General features: G+C 49.7%; 2 protein-coding genes across 3 annotated transcripts in view; one reads left to right on the top strand and one right to left on the bottom strand.

The window, feature by feature from the left end:
* Positions 1 to 700: 700 nt before the first annotated feature.
* Positions 701 to 19,531, bottom strand: SYT11 (synaptotagmin 11). Of its 2 annotated transcripts, none has more exons than XM_041745568.1 (4): positions 19,270 to 19,531; positions 12,629 to 13,455; positions 4,309 to 4,432; positions 701 to 3,827 (listed from the first exon to the last, which is right to left on the bottom strand). In XM_041745568.1, exons 1-4 carry the CDS (start codon positions 19,301 to 19,303, stop codon positions 3,517 to 3,519), a joined length of 1,296 nt encoding a protein of 431 aa, XP_041601502.1. In that variant the 5' UTR covers positions 19,304 to 19,531; the 3' UTR covers positions 701 to 3,516. The 2 variants fall into 2 exon arrangements, with proteins under 2 accessions (XP_041601502.1, XP_041601509.1); XM_041745575.1 differs by having other exon boundaries at positions 4,312 to 4,432.
* The window catches only part of GON4L (gon-4 like), a 75,111-nt gene continuing 73,989 nt past the window's right edge, over positions 18,577 to 19,698 (top strand). The window contains exon 1 of the mRNA XM_041745514.1: positions 18,577 to 18,595. The gene's annotated coding sequence lies outside the window, so the exon portion shown is untranslated. The remainder of the gene's footprint in view (positions 18,596 to 19,698) is intronic.

The raw sequence follows: 19,698 nt of genomic DNA, 5'->3' as shown, positions 1-19,698 counted from the left end.
TTTAAAAGAGTAGAGGCTTCCTTTCCTGCTTCCGGCTTGTGCATGCAGGGAAGGCAGTTTCCCCAGGAGAGAAGGTAGGAAAAGTGCCGCACTCCAGACTTCAGGGTGTGCAGGGGGTCCTCAGAACCTCAAGGGTGCATTAGCCTGCACTTCTCTTTCAGAGCATTTCTCTGTCATTCCATATTTACTAGCAGGATTATCTGATTGTAGCTGGTCCTCTGCTGAGTGCCACAGGATCGGTGTATCATACCCTCAGCATCTGGCACATGATATGCACTCGAGGACAAATTTCTGTTGAGGAATGAATGGAAGACAGAATCAGCCCTCGTGGCATTGCTTTGAGGTATAAATATTTCCAATTACAGGGACAGGCACTGAAGCCATCCTCTCTCTCCTGGTGGTTAGAGTCTTAGGAAGGACATTTTGAGAGGAAAACAGGACTAGAGAAAGGACTCTAGGTCTGGAGACTGGAATCTGCATTTTTTTCTTTTTTTCCAGTAATCTCTACACCCCATGTGGGGCTTGAACTCACTGACCCTGAGACCAAGAGTCGCAGGCTCCCCCAGCTGAGCAGTCCAGGCACCCCGGGATCTGAATTTTCGGGTGGTGTGGAAGATCACACTGGAGTACGTGCTCTAGGACATCCTGTTGGAATCATTCACTGTCACCGAGCTCTCAAGAAGACCACACTCATGCCCTGTGTGTTTAATGTGAGTCAGTCTTTATTTTGCACTTGTGTGGTACATTAACAAACTCCACATACAAGATAGCATTACATATTGTAGGTTAGCATTACAGCATTATGCAGTTTCACACAATTCGTTTGCTTTTCCAGTTTTTTTTAATTTGACACATTTATTTTGAGTTTCATTTTTTACAAGAGAAGACACAAGGTAAAGACGACCACATTGGAGAAGGATCATGGTGAGGGCAATGTCACTATCATGGCCATAATAAAAGCCTTCCAATAAAAGACTTGCACCATTCCCTCTTCCTGAGCAAGCCGCTCCTGTCCCACAAACCAGTTCTATCTGCTTACGTCTCTAGAGCATGTTCATAAACACCTACATCTTGGCTGTACTCCACTGAGAACTGAAAGAATAACTCATAAAGGGACTTGTGTTATTAAGAAAAACTCTTGTCTTCCCAAAGGAATCAAGGTATCAGCAGAGAAGGCCTGACTCTTGGAAAATACGAAGTGACCGTCCCCTAAACCCTTCCTGACCATGAGTGCCTTGTGCAAAAGTGAGAGTGTGACTCTCTTGTCTTTCAACTGACTCTTCGGAGGAGGCGCTGCTCCTCTGGGAGGGACACGTTTGAAAGCCAGAGGCAGCTAAGAAACTTTGGGACAGCCAAGCCGAGGGCGTGATGGATCAGGCGTGAGGTAGGAGGGAGGAGCCCTGTGCTGTCTGCCTCTTGGCTCCGGAACTTCCCACCCTGTCACCTTGCCACCCACTGCTCCACAGACCCAAAGAAACGGGGGAAGAAAGCTACAGGAGATGGGGAGAGAGGGGTGGGGTGAGGCTGCCTTCCCAGAAGTAGGCAGGAGGAGCTGCAGAGGCTCACTGAGCGAGGCCAAGGCCAGACTCTCTCCACCTGTGGCTTTGCATGGTTTCTGGGAAGGAAACAAAAGTGAGTTGCTCAGCGATTTCTGATCTTCAGACATTAAGGCGATGAAGAGGAAGCATTTAAGATTTTTTTCCTAATGGGTCTTCAGAATGCTCCTGTCAGATTTACATTAAACTATCTCAAAATGCATTTTTAGAAAACAAAAATTATTTTCTTCTACGTATGATACAGTATTTACATTCCATGGAGTATAAGATTGAGCCAGTGGTGTGAGCACACTGATGGGATGTGAGTCAGATCGGGGGATGGGGAGCTGGAGGGTACAAGAACAGTGGGCTTCGTGCCTGCTCAGCACTTTCAGGAATCCAGGTTTTAAAAAGAACAACAAAAGGATTCAGGGGAGCAGACTGGTTTCAAATCCACAAGAGCTAAGGGAATGACCCAGGCAGCAGTGCCACCCTGTCTGTGAACTCCCAGCCTCCTCAGAAGTGAGTCAGAAGGGATGCTCTCTCGTTGGGTGTGGACCTGCTCTTTCAGGCTGATTCCAGCTGCTGCCCATCTGAGCTGTTCTGCAGGCCAGGGGAAAGATCTTCCTGGGCAAGCTCACTGATGGCCCACCAGCCTCTGCCCTGTGACAGGTCTCGCCGCTAGAGCCATGGCTGACCAGGAGGCTGGAGACCTATGTTCTAATCCTGGCAAGACACTGGCTCCCTGGCAACCTCAGCTGCCGGCTGGCAGGAGAGGGATGCAGCTCTGTGCTTCCCCATCCCTTCCCTTGACTCAACTCAAAATCCAAGAACTAAGCACTCTGTGAGGAGGGGCAGGATGGTATAAAAGAATCCAGGTTACCTCGGTTGCTCATTAACTCACATTTACTCATTTCACTCACTTCCTCAGTTTTAAGAGCCGTAATGGAAAAATTTAAGGATAAAGAATAATTTCTGATGGCCATTTTCCTTGTGAAGCAAAACCAATTTCATCTAAGCTACCTGAGAAAACTCTAAAGCTTCTCATTGGTCAGCATTTCTGGAAAAATAAAGGCCAATTTCATCCTCCAAACCAACAAATGGCTGTCACTTCCTGGTGGCGCTGAGAGGGGGTGGCGGACACTGTCCTGCCTGCACCCACAAATGGCGTCTGGGACCTGCCGCTTGAGCCCACTGGAGCCACCCCAGCTAGTTTTGAAGGCTCCGAAGCTCGCTCCAGAGAGGATCTCTAGTTTCGTAAACCCAAATTCTACCTTGAAGTCTGCTGTGTTCATGTGCTTCATCTCGAGTTAACCCTAGGCTACCCCCGAGGCCTCCCAGCAGCAGTGTGGCACCAAAAACTCCGCATCCCACATCCTATTTCCCCTGCACACCCTGTCTTATCCACCCCACCCTCGTTTCTTGGCTCACGACTGACCTCTGGACCCTGAGCTCCAGGAGCTGTCTGAGGCGTGAGGGAGACAAGACAGGGATGAGGACACCGTGAGCTTTCATGTGAGTCAAATATCCTTCTGGGGGGAGAGGGGGTGCGAGAGTCACTCTCCAGAGAAGCCTAGTAAAAAGAGGCCAATTTCAGGTGATCAGCAAATACAATTCGGCACAAAACACAATTTTCATGGTTCAAAATCTGTAACTTGATATTGGCAGTTAGGCTAATTTCTTCAGTTTGTATTAGACATGCAAGTATAAGGTTACATTGTTATATATAGACTCGTGAGGCCTTTCCCTCTCTTTTTCCCCATTGAAAAAAAAAAAGGATTTCTAGTGCCTTGCAAAGGAGAAAAATCATCCTCCCTAAGAACTGATCTGCAGCTGTGGTCACATGGGGTGTTCTTTGTGGGGTTTGTTTTGTAAGAAATCTTCTACAACTAAAATGAGGTTTTGAGTCCACTCCTCTCCGGCATCTCTCCCTCCGCCTGCCCTGCCTGCCTCGGGCTCGGCTCCGGGAGGACAGGCAGGATCAGTACTCGCTCAGACTGTGCCACTTGGCCACAGGCTTGCGGGGGCTCTCGCAGACCTCCCGCCAGTGCTCGGCGCCGCTGCTGGTGACGCTGTGCGCGCCCAGGATCAGCCTCCCCACCGCTTCATTCTTGGTGGTGCGATCGAAGTCGATGACCAGAAACTCGATGCTCACGTCGGGCAGGAGGTCTGGCGGGATGTCATAGACGAAAGACTCATTGAAGACTGGGTTCAAAGTGCACTTCTTCACATGGGTTTTCTTCTTGGCGATGCGCTTTCTGCCGTAGTAGACGTTCACCTTGACATAAGGATCTGGGGTGGCCAGAGAGACAAGGAGAAAGGGGGACAGGCCCATGACACAGTCCTCCTCTAAAGGGTGGCTCTGTGTCGGAAGGGGGCTCTGTGGCTCCTTGAGTGGTGGCCACTCACTCACTCTCCACTGATGCACCCCCAACACACTCTGACTTCAGTTCATCTGCCTGCCCAGGCAAGGGGCTGAGGGGGCCATCGGGACCACTGGAGGACAACTTCCTCATCATGAGTGGGGACAGCCCATGAGCCCAGGAAGCCGTGTCTAGGGCGCAGGGATAAGGAATGCCTGCGGGGCTTTTCAGAGGTCTCCCCTGGAGCTAGCTCAGTGCCTGGTGTGCATCTGATGGGACCCCTCACCCAGGGCCTGGAGGGCACCTCCTGTGCCAAGGACATCTAGAGCCCAGGTAATCACGGGGAAGGGAGTGGGGCCTGAAGGGTGCAGGGGTGTTGGGGCCACAGGCGGGTTGAGGTAAATAGCTGCTACCTGAGAGGCCAGTGATGTCCATTTTCGGCAGGTGTCGGGCTTTGAGGACCACCACGGTCAGTCTCTGTGCCACGGGCTGGTAAGACAGAGACACCTGGAGCTCCCCTCTGCTAATGCACTTCTGGAAGAGGAAAGAGCTGATGAATGTCCAGGATTGGGGAGCAGGGAGGGAACCGGAAGTGTGCAGAGCCAGGGAGGACGCCTGCAGAAGCATCCAGCAACTTGAGAGTGTGCTCCCCCCTCATTTAACAGGGAAGGGAATCTGACACGTTCTCATTATAATCCTAATATTAAATGAGACCATCTGCATGGAGAGGCCACCTCGCCTGGTATTCCATAGACCCAGGCTGGACGGCTTTGGATTCCAGTCCTGTTGCCACTCTCTGCCTGTGTCACCTGGGACAAGAACTTGACGGCTCTATGCTCCAGTTTCCTCATCTGAAGGATGGATGTAAAAACGATACCAACCTCATAGTATCATCCAGAGGACTAAATTAAAACCAGTAAACTTTGACCTGTGCTTGGGCCTAGAGAAGGGCATTCTCACCTGTTGCCTCATTTGGTTCTTGCGATAAAAGCTTTAGAGACTGGATGGTGGAAGGCAGGAAACTTGGGACTGAGCCTTCACTATGCCACCTACTTAGCCCCTGGCTTTGGGCAGGTTCCTGAATGTCCTAGCGACTGTTCCTCCATGTTACAAGGTGAGTGCCCACACCTGCCCCACCTGCCTCCGTGGATGCACCTGGGAGTATCCTCTCCAGCCACACTGGCTTCCTCCCCTCTGCCCACAGCTTTCCATTTGCTTCTTTGAATTGTATTCTAGGCTGTGCTTGGGAATTGAAAAAACCCTCCCAACCTCCAAGGACATTTTAAGCAATGTTTGATATTTACGGCATGCTAGGTGCTGGGGGTCCCAAGCTGATAGGACCTGGTTCCTTTCTTTTTCATTTTTTCCCATTTGTTCTCTCCCCCGCTCCCCTTTAAGTAATCTCTACACCCTATGTGGAGCTTGAACTCACAACCCTGAGATCGAGAGTTATGTGTTCCACTGACTGAGCCGGCCTGGTGCCCAGGACCCAGTTCTCACTTCCAAGGAGCTTACCATGCCCAGAAGAGACTGAGATAAACAAACATGCCCTCATTGGAGCAGGAAGGAGCCTGTGTGAGTGCTGCTGGGGAACCAGGGGCAGAATGTGCCCACTGACCTTGGGGCTGAGTTTATGAAGATGAGTAGGAATCTTCCAGGCAATGTAGAGGGAAGGCCCACTGTGTTCAGAGAATGGTGGGAGGGGAGGTGCTGCCCTTGGGGTGCTGGTGGGGGGTGAGAAGAGGAGGGGGGGGGGGCTCTAGGAAACAGCTCAGCCAGCCGCTCACAGGTCCAGGATGGCTGCCAGCACCCAGCACGGGAGGGACACAGTCATTGCTCTGTTACTGTTTTACGAAGATTAGTATTGTTCTAGTGGAAGCCGGAGAATAAACTGGAGGGGAGAGGAGCCCAGAGGCTGCTGCATTGGGCTGTGGAGGGGACACCAAAGCCTGGACCCCCTCAGCAGTGGTGGGTGTGGGGCAGGACGCATTCCAGGAAGAACTCACTGGAATGGGGGGCAAGTTTGTGTGTTTCTAGCTTATTTTTTGTTTTATTTATTTGTTTCTTTTGTTTTCTCATTTAAAAATTTTTTTCTTTTTAAATTTAATATGTTTCTGGTTTATAAGGTAGGGATGAAGCTGTGAGACGGAAACTGAAAGGAAGTGGGGTTCAAGGAATATTGGACAAAGGAAGGAAGGTTGGGACAAAACTCCCCTCACTACCAACTCTCACTCCTTGTATTCTTCAAAGCACCAGAAAAATGTCACCTACTTCAGGAATTCTAGGCAAAGCCAGACTCTACCCACCACCAGCCTTCCGTCTGCCTCGTACTCCCCCAAATGGCCTACTGTGCGCCCACTGGGCCCGGTGTTCCATCAGCAGTGGCGGCTAGAGATGGGGACAAGGAGAGAGCCTGCTCTCTGGAAGCACACAGGCTCCCTGTACCACTTGCTCAGGGAAGCCCGTGCAAGCGAAGGAAATCATCCAGTTAGCTCATCAGTGAAAAACAAGGAAAGAAACCTCCAGGTCTGTGCTTTGATTATAAGCCTAACTCATCTCAAGGAATGAAGCTGTAATAATGTTTCACGTGGTTTAAAAACGTTCTTGAGGCTCTGTTTCATACCAGGAACATAGGGAAATATCTCTCATTGGGCATAAAATGACTAAAATGATAAACTCAGGCTTTAGCTTTTGAAACTGAAGTCCCAAAGAGAACAGGCTTCAAAAAAGATTTTCATGACTTTTCTCTGCTAGATGGAAGCCCCACATTTTTTCCTTACCCATAACATACATCTTGTCAGGTCTTGATTATATCCATGGGAAGTACCCTCAGCCAGTTTAGAATCACAGGCTGCTTGCCCTTCTGGGCTGCTTCTCTTTGACATGAGTTGGAACCCAATCAGAGAACATAACCTCATTTTCACTATTAGCTACAGCCAAATGGCATCAGGAGAGTAATCCTATGTGAAAACAAAAACTAAATGCCATCCAGAAGAACATTCAAAACTGAGCTACCCAACACTCTAGCTATTAGCTCTATGTGTCCGTTTAAATTCATTAAAATTAAATAAAACTAAAATTTTTGTTCCTCAGTCACACTAGTCATATTTCAAATGTCCTAGTGCAGACAGAGAATGTTTCCACCATCACAGAGAGCTCCGGGGTACAGCAATGATCCTGAAAGTACTTCTGGATGATTGGGGCCACCACTCCCCTCCATGTCCATGAATAAGGAAATATTAACTAGATTTGATGTCCAAATACTGCATTCCAAATATTTTTTTTTTTTTTTTATGATAGTCATACAGAGAGAAAGAGAGAGAGGCAGAAACACAGGCAGAGGGAGAAGCAGGCTCCATGCACCGGGAGCCTGATGTGGGATTCGATCCCGGGTCTCCAGGATCGCGCCCTGGGCCAAAGGCAGGCGCCAAACCGCTGTGCCACCCAGGGATCCCTGCATTCCAAATATGAAATATGAATATATACAATCTTTAAGTATAATTTGAACTTTATATACAGAAGAAGGGTAATTTGATTTGAAAAACAAAGAGTTGGGCAGCCCCAGTTGCGCAGCAGTTTAGTGCCGCCTGCAGCCCAGGGTGTGATCCTGGAGACCGGGGATCGAGTCCCACATCGGGCTCCTTGCATGGAGCCTGCTTCTCCCTCTACCTGTGTCTCTGCCCTCCCCCTCTCACTCTCTCTCTCTCTCTGTGTGTTTCTCATGAATAAATAAATAAATCTTAAAAAAACAAAAAACAAAAAACCAAAGAGTTTTTTGAGGCACCTGGCTGGCTTAATAGGTGGAACATGCAACTCTTGATCCTGGGTTGTGAGTTCAAGCCCCATGTTGGATGTGGGGCCTACTTGAAAGAAAGAAAAAATACAAAGAATGAAAAAATAAGCCTTGATCATTAAACACAAAACAAAAGAAGATTTTTATTTGTAAAAAAAAAAAACATTGACTACAAAATTATAGCTTGGATTTCCTAATTATTTTGTTAAAACTGTGTTTTGTAAGTCACTCATTATAACAAAATTTTCCCAATCTGAATCCCCAAGCCCCTTCCCGAGTTTTGGATAACTTCTGGTTACTTTTTTAAAATAATTTTCTCCCCTAAAATCACCACTCAGGCAATTGTTCTCCTTTGGCCATTTTACATGGGCAGGATGCCCTTCCCACCAACCACATGCCACTCTTATTCTGCACCGAAGGCCAGATTTCACCTCCCCTCCCCCTCCCCTTCTCTTTCCACCCAATTCCCACTGCAAGTAGCATTGTCAAGGGCTCTTTCTCAAGGGCTCTTTGTAAAGGGCTGGGAGCAAGCTCCATTTCCCAGCCCCCTAGCCTAGTGAGGCAAAAACCCAATTGGGGGCAGGCAAGTGGAAGCCCAAGCAGAGGAAAGGCCTTCTCCGTGCCTGAAAGAGCTGGAAGGCTTTGCTGTCAGAGTGGGCTCCAGTCTCTCTCAGTGGAAAAGATGAGCAGGCACAGTGGCCTTAGGAAGATTAGCAGGTGACAGAAAGGCTCAGGTGAGAGTCTATTCCCTGGAATGAGCAGAGCCCCTTCTGTGAACACTGTGACTGGCCACACAGTGTTCACACTAGGTGTACCCGCTTAACCTCAATGCACTTTTACAGGGGCCAGAAGTCCCATGGGCCATCTGCACTCAAATCATAGCCATGGGAAAACCAGAGGAACAAAACCTTACTCTTCAAATATATCCCTCATCTCCCTGAAATGGAAGCAGAGCTACTCTCTTCGTGGTGCTTCTCTTTCTCTTTCCAGTCCCTTTTGGCTCAATTGCATGACCTCTAGGTTCCTCATAAATCTGAGATTTTAAGACTTCTGTGCTTCTCATGACCATTGTCCCCAGCCGTCCATAGCAGATGGGGCCCAGGAAGGACAGGAAGTGACCTGAAGAAATTCAGGGGAATCCACTCATAAAGTACTTCTCTTCCCACTGTCTGTTCTTTCTCCTGGAGCCCTCTCTGGACTGTCTCCCTTCCCTGTGCAGGGAATTTATAATGGAAATGTAAATTCAGTTCAATTTTTATCCCAGGCTCATAGATATTTTTATCCACGCCTGGCTTGCTCAAACAGAAGAGCAGATGACTCCTGACCTTAGGGTTGTGAGTTCAAGCTCCACGTTGGGTGGATAGCTTACTTAAAAAAAATGTCTGTCTGAACAAAATATTAGAAAAAAACCTGCCACTTAAAAAAAAAACGGGCAGTCCCAGTGGCACAGCGGTTTGGCGCTGCCTGCAGCCCAGGGCGTGATCCTGGAGACCCGGGATCAAGTCCCACATTGGGCTCCCTGCATAGAGCCTGCTTCTCCCTCTGCCTGTGTCTCTGCCTCTCTCTCTCTCTCTCTCTGTGTGTCTCTATGAATGAATAAATAAAATCTTAAAAAAAAAAAAAGCTAGTTTTAGAGTCTAACTCAGAGATTTGGGGAATTATAGAATTTATATTGTGATCTTCCACTAATAATCAAGGGTTAATTTTTAATGCTTCTTACATTGTTTTGTGTATTCATAAGAGCTGAGAGTGCTCTCTGTGATTCCATCAGCCTTCTCGGCCCAGCCTAGATGAAACCTTAAAGAGCTGGTGGTTGCTGGCCCAGAGAAAGGAGCGAAATGGAAGAGTCAAAGAGGATGACCAGTCCTGGGCTTCTTCAATCAGATTGCACTGGGCAATGGAAAGGACAAGAGGTGACTTTCTCTGCTAGAGGAGGGGATATGCAGTTGATGGGGGGGGGGGGGTGTTATCTAGAGAAGTGCAATTCTCATGGGTCCTCACCCAGACCTCTGGTCCCATATTAGAAGGGGATGCCTCCACAGACCAGAAAAAGCTCTCTACAGACTGTGGAACAGTTTAGAGCAGCTCTGACTGGTGAGCCAAGGGGAGATCATAGCCGAGAGGCTCAGGGTAGATATGTGGAGGCTGCACTGCAGGGAGTCACAGGGATTGGTGCTGGCAAGTGACAGTCACGGCTAAGGATGGAGTGCAGCCCTGCCCACCCGCACATGCTGGGGAAACATGCTCAGGAGGCCCAGGGGGCTGGGAGGCTCTGGCACAGGGGTGCACGGGCTCTGTGTGTCCTGTCTGGGCCTCTCCCAGGCGATGTGTTGTTCAGGATCCTAGCCCTGGCTTGTCCCTCCTAAAGGGAGTTAATAAAGTGGAAAGAAACTTGGCTTTTGCCAAGAGCCCCTGGCAGTTTAGCAAATGCCATTGTCTGTGCTCCCTGGCCAGTGTCCTGGATTTGAGGCTGTTTTGTTCCCAGCCCGAATCAATCCCTTTCCTGGCCCGTCTCGTCCCAGCTGCAGCTTGGCACAGAGCCATCGCCTGCTTTCGGCCTTGGGCTTCAGGAACATGAGCTGTCTGGGGCAGTCCAGCCAGTGAATGGCTCGACCAAGGCTGGGGCCACAGGGCAGGGAGCTGGGGCAGCTGGATGAAGGCAGGCAGTGGAGCATTAGGGATACTGTAAAGAGGGGTCAGTGAGCAGGAAGGGCTTGGAAGAAACCTGAGGAAAAGAGAGGGCAGTTCAGGGGAAGGGGATGGAGGGGATGAAAACTAGTTTTTATCCATGTTTCTGACTCCAACCTCAGAGGACACAAGAGCCCCCGCTGTCCTGGACTCTAGAATGTTTCTTTGTTTTTTTTTTTATTTTTTTATTTTTTATTTATGATAGTCACAGAGAGAGAGAGAGAGGCAGAGACACAGGCAGAGGGAGAAGCAGGCTCCATGCACCGGGAGCCCAACGTGGGACTCGATCCCGGGTCTCCAGGATCGCGCCCTGGGCCAAAGGCAGGCGCCAAACCGCTGCGCCACCCAGGGATCCCTAGAATGTTTCTTTGTGTCTTGGCATTGGATACTGACAAAACCCCTCTAATACTCTTAAAACATTTGGGCTTCCCTGGTCCCTCCACAGTAGAGCTGGGTGTGCCACACAGCAGCTGCAGTTCTCTGGGCGGTGGCATGGCTGGGCTGGCTCCAGTGGGACAGGTGCCTGTAACACAATCCAAGACGCAGTGCCTTCTGCTTCCCCCACAACACGGGGCACTGCTCCCTTTTAGAGGGTAAACCTTGTGCCTGGAGCTCACTGCACACATGGCCCTACTGGCCTGGAAGCCTTTCTGGTCCAACCCTGAGTGCCCTGCCTCCCCATTGAGTGCAGAGTGGAAAAGTTATCCGGAGATAAGTCTGGCCTCTAGGCCACGGCTCTTTCTGCAAGATGTATGGTTGTTTTCAGCGACTCTGACACCCCTTCTGAACCTCCTTCCTCCTGCAGTGACTCAGGCTCCCTTGCCATCCTTTACTTTCTCAAAACAAAACATAAAGGTCTGAGAACCACATGCATCTCCCCGGGATCAGACCTTACTAATAGTAGAAATAGTGGCACTAGGGGCTGAGCAAATGAATCCTCTTGCATCACTCCTGTGGGAACCTGAGATCAGAGTTGCTAAGCGAAGCTCAGTAAGCTGGCGAGATTCGGATTCAAACTCAGCTTCGACTTCACGGCCCTTGTTATTAACTACTTACACTGTACCTTGAAACAGGAATGAAAGTCTACATTTAAAACGCCAACAACCTCTATCAAGACACCTGCCACACTCACAATCTGATGGTTGCCAAGATGGTCTCCCTCCCCCAGGGAAGTGAGGTTCTCAGGGGCAACTACATGCCAGACATATTATCTCTTCTGATCCCCAAGCCCTGCGAGGAGGCCAGTGTTAGCAGCTCCACGTTACAGACAGGGAAACAAGCTTACTTGCAGGGACCCTGGGCTGGGAAGCAGTGAGCTGCAGCGGGTGTTACCAGGGCAGCCAGGGTGCTCTGCAGATGACCGTGGTGCCCCCAGATGTGTATAAAATGCATGAATGAGGGGGGTGGGACACATTTCTTGCACCCCTTAAATTAGGACTCATGAGCCACTGCCAGCCCAGTGGGGAGAAGACAGGAATGCGGGTTCTCCGTCCCCTTCTAGCCTGTGCGCCCTGGGGTGCAGAGGAGGAACATGTGAGGCAGGGCTCGGGCTGGGAGGAGGGGCTCAGAGGTGAGGCACCTCACTGACCTGAGTTGGTGGAGAGGCCACGAGAAGCCCCACCTGAGGTTGGGCTGGACAGGGAGACTGAGGGCAGAATTACTTTAGTCCCATCATGGTCCCCTGGAGGAAGATCACATCTGGCTTTGGAGAGGAAGCTGGCCCCCATGTCCTTGACATCACGAGGGCCTAGGACTGGTCGGGGGGAACCTGCTCCTAGTAAGCTTGGAGGCGGGAACCCACTCCTAGTAAGCTGGACTCAGCATCAGGATACCAACCACAAGGGGAGACTTCAGAAGCTCCCTGTCTTCTCTCCTCATGCAGTTCCTTTTGGAGGAGACCTAGCCGGATGGCCCCTCTGTCTCACTTTGGCCACTGCTGAATATTTTTTTTAAAGATTTATTGATTTATTCATGAGAGACACAGAGAGAATCAGACAGAGAAGCAGGCTCCCTGCAGGGAGCCCAATGCAGGACTTGATCCCAGATCTTGGATCAGGCCCTAAGCCAAAGACAGATGTCCAATCACTGAGCCACCTAGGCATCCTGGCCACTGCTGATTCTCAAAGCCACAAGTGTTCTACCTATTGCTCCCCCTGGCCATCTATACACCCCCTTGCCCTTCCCCTTGTTCCCGGAGATCTTCCTTCCCCCTACCTACCAGCCCTCCCCGACATACTCTCCCTCCTCACCTGGATGTTCCTTTTGGTGATGTCCCTGGTCAGCTGTGCCTTGCCTGTGCTGGGATCCACGCCAGCCAACGGCACCATCACCTCCCCGATGACATCGTCCCGGGAGAAGCGGTCGAAGCTGAGGACAAGGAAGTGCAGCACCAGGTCCTGCAGCTGGCTGTAGGGGATGCCATAGAAGGTGAAGGTCTCATCGAACACAGGGTCCAGGGTCTTCCGTAGCACTCTAGTCTTCACCCGGTGCCGCTTGTCGGGAAGGATGGTCATTTTGATGTAGGGGTCAGAGCCCTGGGTCTGCTCATCCATCACTGGTAGCCCATGGGCCTCCTGGATTGTCACCACCAGGGCTTTTTTCGGGAAGTTGTAGTCCACTGAGAAGGTGAGAGAGCCGAGCATGACATCCTCCTCTGGAGATGACGGAGAAGTGGTCTTGCTCTCCCCAGGGGTAAGGCTCGCAATGGGGCTCCTCAGTTCTTCCCCATATTCCACCTTGATGGGTAACTGGTCTATACAAGATCCAGAGCTAGGTCCCCCGGGACCTTTGTCTGGGCCCAGCAGGCCCGCCTCTGCTGCATCCACCAGCACATTCCCGCGCCCACCTTCCCTCCCACGGCCATCTTTGTCTCTCCGCACTTTGATGATTTTCTTCTTGTTGCTGAGGGTCTCTGGATATATGCTGATGCCTTTGAGCATATGGATAAACTTATATGGTGGGGTCTTGTGCTTCTTCTCTGCCCGCTGGTGGCAGCATGTCCACACAAAGACGGTCACTGACACGCACACCACCAGCACAGACGCCCCAACAAGGCCAGCCACCACTGGTGACACATCTGAAGGTGGAGACCAGAGATGCATCAAGGCAGGTAGACCTCAACCCCCCGTCCAGAGCTCCTCTACTTACAGCCTCTGCAGAGCCAATGTCATCGGCAAGCTAGCCTGCACCGCAGAACATGCTCATCCAGGCTTACTCTCCCCTCTCTAGGAGATGCCCTCAGCCATCCTCTCTGACCAATCCGGACCTGTTCCTTTCCCTCAGACCTGGATGAAATCTTTCCCTTCTCCAAGAAGCCTTTTTTACAGTGCCCCACTCAACTCCCTGGTCTTTTCTTGGCTGTCTCTCAGCACTCAAGGACTTGGATCACTCTTATTGATTTGTGTTTCACATAAAGCTGTCCTGTGTGATAAAGTCACCTTTAACCTCAACCGTTACACAATGCACAAGGGCACAGGCCGTGTCTGGTTTCAGGAGAATATTCTACAGCATCCAGTACAGGGTTTGCAGTGGGCTTGTGGTGACAGAATGGCAGCTGGGGTAGAGGATGTAGGGCTGACTCTGGGTGGTCTGGGTACAGTGTTTAAGGGTGGTAAAAAGAAATCTGGATCTGAGTATTTTTAAACTATGTTGCAAATTTTAGCTCCCAGTTCCAAATACTTGTACTTTGTCTTATTTTACTTGAAAAAAACCACATTTTTTCAAGTACTTGTATTTTTAAATAGGGAGAAATAGGGACTATGGAAAATGTCAGCTCTTTGCTCAAATATCACCTTCCTAGTAAGGCTCAACCTCCTTGCCACCAAGGCCTACATGTCCCAGCCCTGGGTAACTTTCTCCTTATGTCTTATCTTTTTCTCTCACATACAGTGACACAGATGCATGTGTGCACACACAACATATATATATAATTTTACTATAAATTTTACTATATATCTTCACTAGTGAGTAAGTTTCACAAGGACTGGGATTTTTCCTGTTTTGTTCACTTCTGTATCCCCAGCATTAAAAATGCAGAGCTGGTACTTGGTACGTATTTGCTGAATGAATAAATAACTATAGAGAAAGACTGTTTCCTTCCCATCCTTTACCCTATCCTTTCCTACACAAATTGGGCCCCTAACGAGTTTGGGGTTCACTGAGGCCAAATTGGGTTTAGGCCTTGAACGTGTTAGTAAGGCTTCTAGTTTTCCACATTACTTTGTAGAGGAAGACTTAGGTAGGGCAGGGAGAACTAAGGAAATGAACATGACTTCAGCACATTCCAGAATCTTTCTGAAACATCCTTCCACCGGGTATCTGCCTGGCTCACTGCCTCACTCATTGAAGGCCTCTGGTCAAACCTTCCCTTGTCAGAAAAGCATCTCCTAGCTGCCCCTAGTGAGACAATACCCCCTCACTCTGCTTTATTCTTCTTCATAGCATTTATTACTCCTGACATATATTTACCTGTCCTTCCTTACTAGAGAAGATTAACAAGAATAGTGATGGTTTTGTTCACTGCTATATCCCCACATCCTAGAACCATGTGGCACATAGTAAGTATTCAGTGAACAAATGAATCAGTGAACTCAAAATAGCCTCCAAACATTGGAAAAAGAACATCAGTCAATATGATTATATATATCAAGGGTAAATATAAAATTCTATATTGGCCTTCAAAATCTATTGATGCACAATACTTGACAAGTCTGAGCAAAAATAATCTAGTTGTGGGACACCTGGGTGGCTTAGTTGGTTGACAGCATGACTCCTGATTTTGGCTCAGGACATGATCTCAGGGTTGTGAGATCGAGACCTGTGTTGGGTTCTGCACTGGGCATGAGCCTGCTTAAGATTCACCTCCCTCACCCTCTCCCTGCTATGTGCATGTGTGCATGCTCTCCTCTCTCTCTCTCCAAAAAGAAAAAAGAAAAAATGTAGTTGTTTAGGTAACCACAAATCTGAAGTATAATTAGTCTAATGCCACCCCATACTATGAATATGATGTCCAGATGACGGTGGTGGGGGTAGTAAGATTTAATCTGCACTGGTCATAACATATGTAGAGTGTTCCATCTAGCACTGACAAGAATAAAAACTGCTATTGTTTCGTGTATATTTATTGTGTCCCTGGCAGACATTGTGTCAGAGCTCTCTCTGAATCAAAGAACTCACTGAATAGGTACCACTAATATGCCCACTTTATAACTGAGGGACCTGGGGACTCAGATTTGCCTAAGGCCACATAGTAGCCTGCCTGCCTGACACCAGAGTGTCTCTATATTATGGATAATCGGAATAATAAAATACCTGGAAACCATATCAAATGAGGAAAAGTTGAAGGAATTGGAGCTGAGGGGTTTGGAAATAATAACTTTCTTCAATTATTTAAGGCATTTTGATGGAAGAGGTCTGGTTTGAGATTTACATTGGAGGGCAGGTTCTAGCACCAGTGCATACAGGCTACAGGAAGACAGATTCTGACTCAATGAAGAGAGTCAAATTATTATTAGAACTGTCTCACAATGGCTCAGATTGCTTCATGAGGCAATGAATCTCCAACTGAAAACTTTCAGAGGTTGGCTCACCCTTGGTCAGGCATATTCTAAAATGCCTTTCTTGGGTAGGGATTGGACTAAATGTCTCTGAAGTTCTTTCTCCAACATTTCATGATTCTATGAAAGTTGGGATGAGGCAAGAAAGAAGGGGTTACATTCTTAAGTAATACAGTACAGAGAAAGAGTAAAGCCATTAACAAAATAAATGAAGGCAACTATGTCCATGGCCATACTAAATAACTATAGTGTTTCTCAGATATTAAGTGAAATAAGAGTTGCTAGGGACAGGCTTCACAAAATGGGAGCAGCCTTGGTAGGAAGCTCCTAGGTAGGAAGCTCCTTGAAAACTGGTGGAAAAAAATAAAAAAATAAAAAAATAAAAAAAAAAACCTGGTGGAAATAACATCCTGTCCATCTCTGAGTCCCTGAGTCTTTGCATCTAATAAGAGCTCAGTAAATATTTGAAAAACTGATTGGACTCAATGGTCAATGAAAATGGGCACAGTCTGAAAAAGTGGCTCTCTGCTCATCAATCAGGGACTTTCCTGAAAATTACTTGCTACTGATTAATGACAGGACAGTGAACACAGATTGCCTCCATGAGAAGAGGAAAGCAAGGAACCAACAAGACAGGTACATTTTTGGGAATGGTTTGTAAGAGAGATCTAACGGCCCAGGCTGAGAGACATCTGAGTGATCCTTTTGGCTCTATCATAGATTTATTCTGTGGTCTTGAGAGAGCCCACTCTAGGGTTTAGGATGCCTCCACACATCCTGTTAGAAAATGGAGTCTGGGGCAGCCCAGGTGGCTCAGCGGTTTAGTGCCGCTTTCAACCCAGGGCCTGATCCTGGAGACCCAGGATCGAGTCCCACATCAGGCTCCCTGCATGGAGCCTGCTTCTCCCCCTGCCTGTGTCTCTGCCTCTCTCTCTCTCTGTCTCTCATGAATAAATAACATCTTTAAAAAAGAAACAAGAAAAAAAGAAAATGGAGGCAGGATGGGAAAAGAAGAGAAGGGATTCCCACGTTTCAGGAGGACAGATAACGAAGACAAACCTATGAAGCCATCTGTGGACAATCCAGGCTCTCTCTCCTCCACCCGTTTTCCCACTTTTGCCCCTCTTTCTTCATTTTGGTATCTGTTAACCCCTGCCTCTCTCCCTCACACCCAAGACAATGAACTAGAAAAATCAGAGATGCTGAAACTCAGAACCCTCTATTTTGCTTTCATCAAAAGCTTGGTGGGAAAAGGAAGTGGAACTGATGGCTAAAGTGAGTGCTTTAAAGTAGTCATAAATTGCAGTGACTGTGCTGCTTGCTCCTTTTGTCCTCCAAGGTCATGGATAATTGAGTGTTGGCTTGGTGTACCTCCAAAGAGCTAAAGCCTTTGAAATGAAGTACTCTATGAAATGTGAGAAAATCAGAAATGGCAGCTCTCTATGTAGTACCCCTGTATACATCTAAAGATCTGTAAGACATATCTAGGCTGTGTCTAGGTCTCTCAGCCTTTGACTAGACCTGCTGTTGACACTCCCTTTACTATAGCCTTTCCTGTCAAGTGGGCCAGAGTGACACAGTGAAATGACAATGGAGTTTGGCATAAGCTGGACTTTGGTTTAAGTCTTTGTGCTACCCTTACTGTTTGTTTGACTTGATTCATTATTTTGTCTCACTGAACCTGTTTCCTCATCTGGCAAATATATATAATAATGCCTACACTGGAGGATATTGTAAGGATTAAATAAAAAGGAGTAGGTAAAATGTTGAAATAATTTTTCTCTTTTCCATTAATATTCCCTCTAAAGGAAACTACTACATCATGCTCCACACCTTCTAACTTTCCAAGGAATCTGGGACTGCAATTAGAGAAAAGAATATGTTGGATAGAAGGCATAAGACAAAAGAGAAAGAACAGGAAGAAAATCATGGAGTGCTCATGTGACCACAAAAGGGACATTAGTTTTGGAAATGTAGGACTCTTCCAAAGGTAGAGATGCAGAAGGTGAAGTGGAAGAAAGAGATACCACTAAGATTTAGCCTTGGGGAATCAGTAAGAACCAGTAGCTAATGGGTGTGATCTGCTTTCTGGATACTTCCCCTGATCTGATATCTTCTTCCTGATTTTGAGGTGGGAGAGCTCATGGGGTTCTGCTCATTTCCACCAACCTCTTACTGGGGAAGGAGAAAAGCCATTTCCTAGTTGGATTGTGGCCCCGCCCTAAAAATTGTTGTCTGGATGCTCAAACCTTCTGGATTGCCTGAAGGATGTGCTGTCTTAGGGGATTTGAAGGAACCTGGGGCTGACCGCAACTCTCATCCAAGCTGAGGTGAAAAGGAGGGAGAAACAGGGTAACTCCTTTATTTTTGAACCAGGAAAACATAGCCCAGGAAGTTTGCAACCCTAGCACATTTTGGAGGAAGCCCCAAAGAGGAAAAAACTTGCTTTTTCAGCTTTTCTCTCGCGTCTTCCTCCATATTTTCCACCCGGCTCTCTGCTCCTGGGAGCAGAGCCGGGATCACAGCCCAGAGGCCCGGGTCGGGGACCAGCCGCTCCACGGTGACGTAATGCCTTGCAGGGTACACAAAGCGGCCTCCCTCCGGCCCGGCCTCTCCGCCCCTCCCCCCGGCCTGGTCCGCGCCCTCGCCAGCACCGGCGCGGTGAGTCCCCCTTTCGGAAAGGCCAGGCCAGGGAAACAGGGAACAAAGGCCCGGGAAGAGGGGCCTGGGCGCTGCCAGGAGGCCCAGAATAGACATCACGTCATCCCTAGCTCGGCAGCGCCAAGCGCCATTTGGTAGCATCGGACGGACCCACCATTACGGTGCAGAACCGCACTTGGGGGCCCTGGGCGGCCGCCAGCCCCGCGCCCCGCGCCCCGCCCGCCCGCTGGGCAGCAGCTCCCGGCGCCCCCGCAGCCTCGGCTCCCCGCAGCGGGCCGCTGGCCCCCGGCCCCCAGCCCCCCAGATGCCATCTTGGCGCCCATCCCCCGCCGCTGCCCTCCCCCGCAGCCCGAGGAATGGGAGGGGGAGCAGGGGGCACCGCCCTGAGCACCCCGAGGGGGAGAGGTCCTCATCCTCCTCCCTTCCTCCCCTGCAGAGCGCCGACTCGGGCCACACAGGTTTCCGCGCGACCCGCGACCCCCGGGGACCCCCGGATTGGCTGGCCCCTGCACCCGCAGCTCAAGTTCTGGCGCCGCTCGCCGTCGCAGGCCCAATCCTAGCGGGTCCGACCCTGAAGGCCCTGGGGTGGGCTTCGCTCTCTCCCGGCACTGGGCGCCCCTGGCTGTGCTGCGGTGCCCACGGCCCCAGGCTTTAGTTGTCCGCACTCTACTTACCAAAGCTAGGTCGGATATTGGTGATCTCAGCCATGTCGTAATCAGAGGTTATTGCTATGTATGCTTTTTCAGGGATCAGACGAGTCTGGGGGCGCCCGGTCAGCACCGAGGCCGCCGCTGTAGAGCGCCAGCTCAGGGGAGGGGGAAGGTGTCTGGCGGACACCTCCTGCGACGGTCGGGCCCCTGACTGCCAGCTGCGGCCGCCTCCTAAGATGCTCCGGGGATGCTCTGAGCGGAAGGATGCAGGTGCAGCCAGACTGGTCCTGATGCGGGTAGGCCCCGCCCTCTTCCGAGCGGCCCTCGGCAGGAGACTCCGCCTCCGCCCGAAGAGTTCCGGGAGCCAGGCCCCGCCCCCGGAAGCTCCCGGCGAGGGGACCCCTGCGGCCGCCGAGATTTCTGGAGAGGGAGACCCGGCCCACCGGCGGACCG

Source organism: Vulpes lagopus, chromosome 1, assembly GCF_018345385.1.
Source record: "Vulpes lagopus strain Blue_001 chromosome 1, ASM1834538v1, whole genome shotgun sequence".
Lineage (NCBI taxonomy): Eukaryota > Metazoa > Chordata > Mammalia > Carnivora > Canidae > Vulpes > Vulpes lagopus.
Note: the sequence above shows the minus strand (reverse complement) of the source record. Positions and strands in the feature narration are given on the sequence as shown.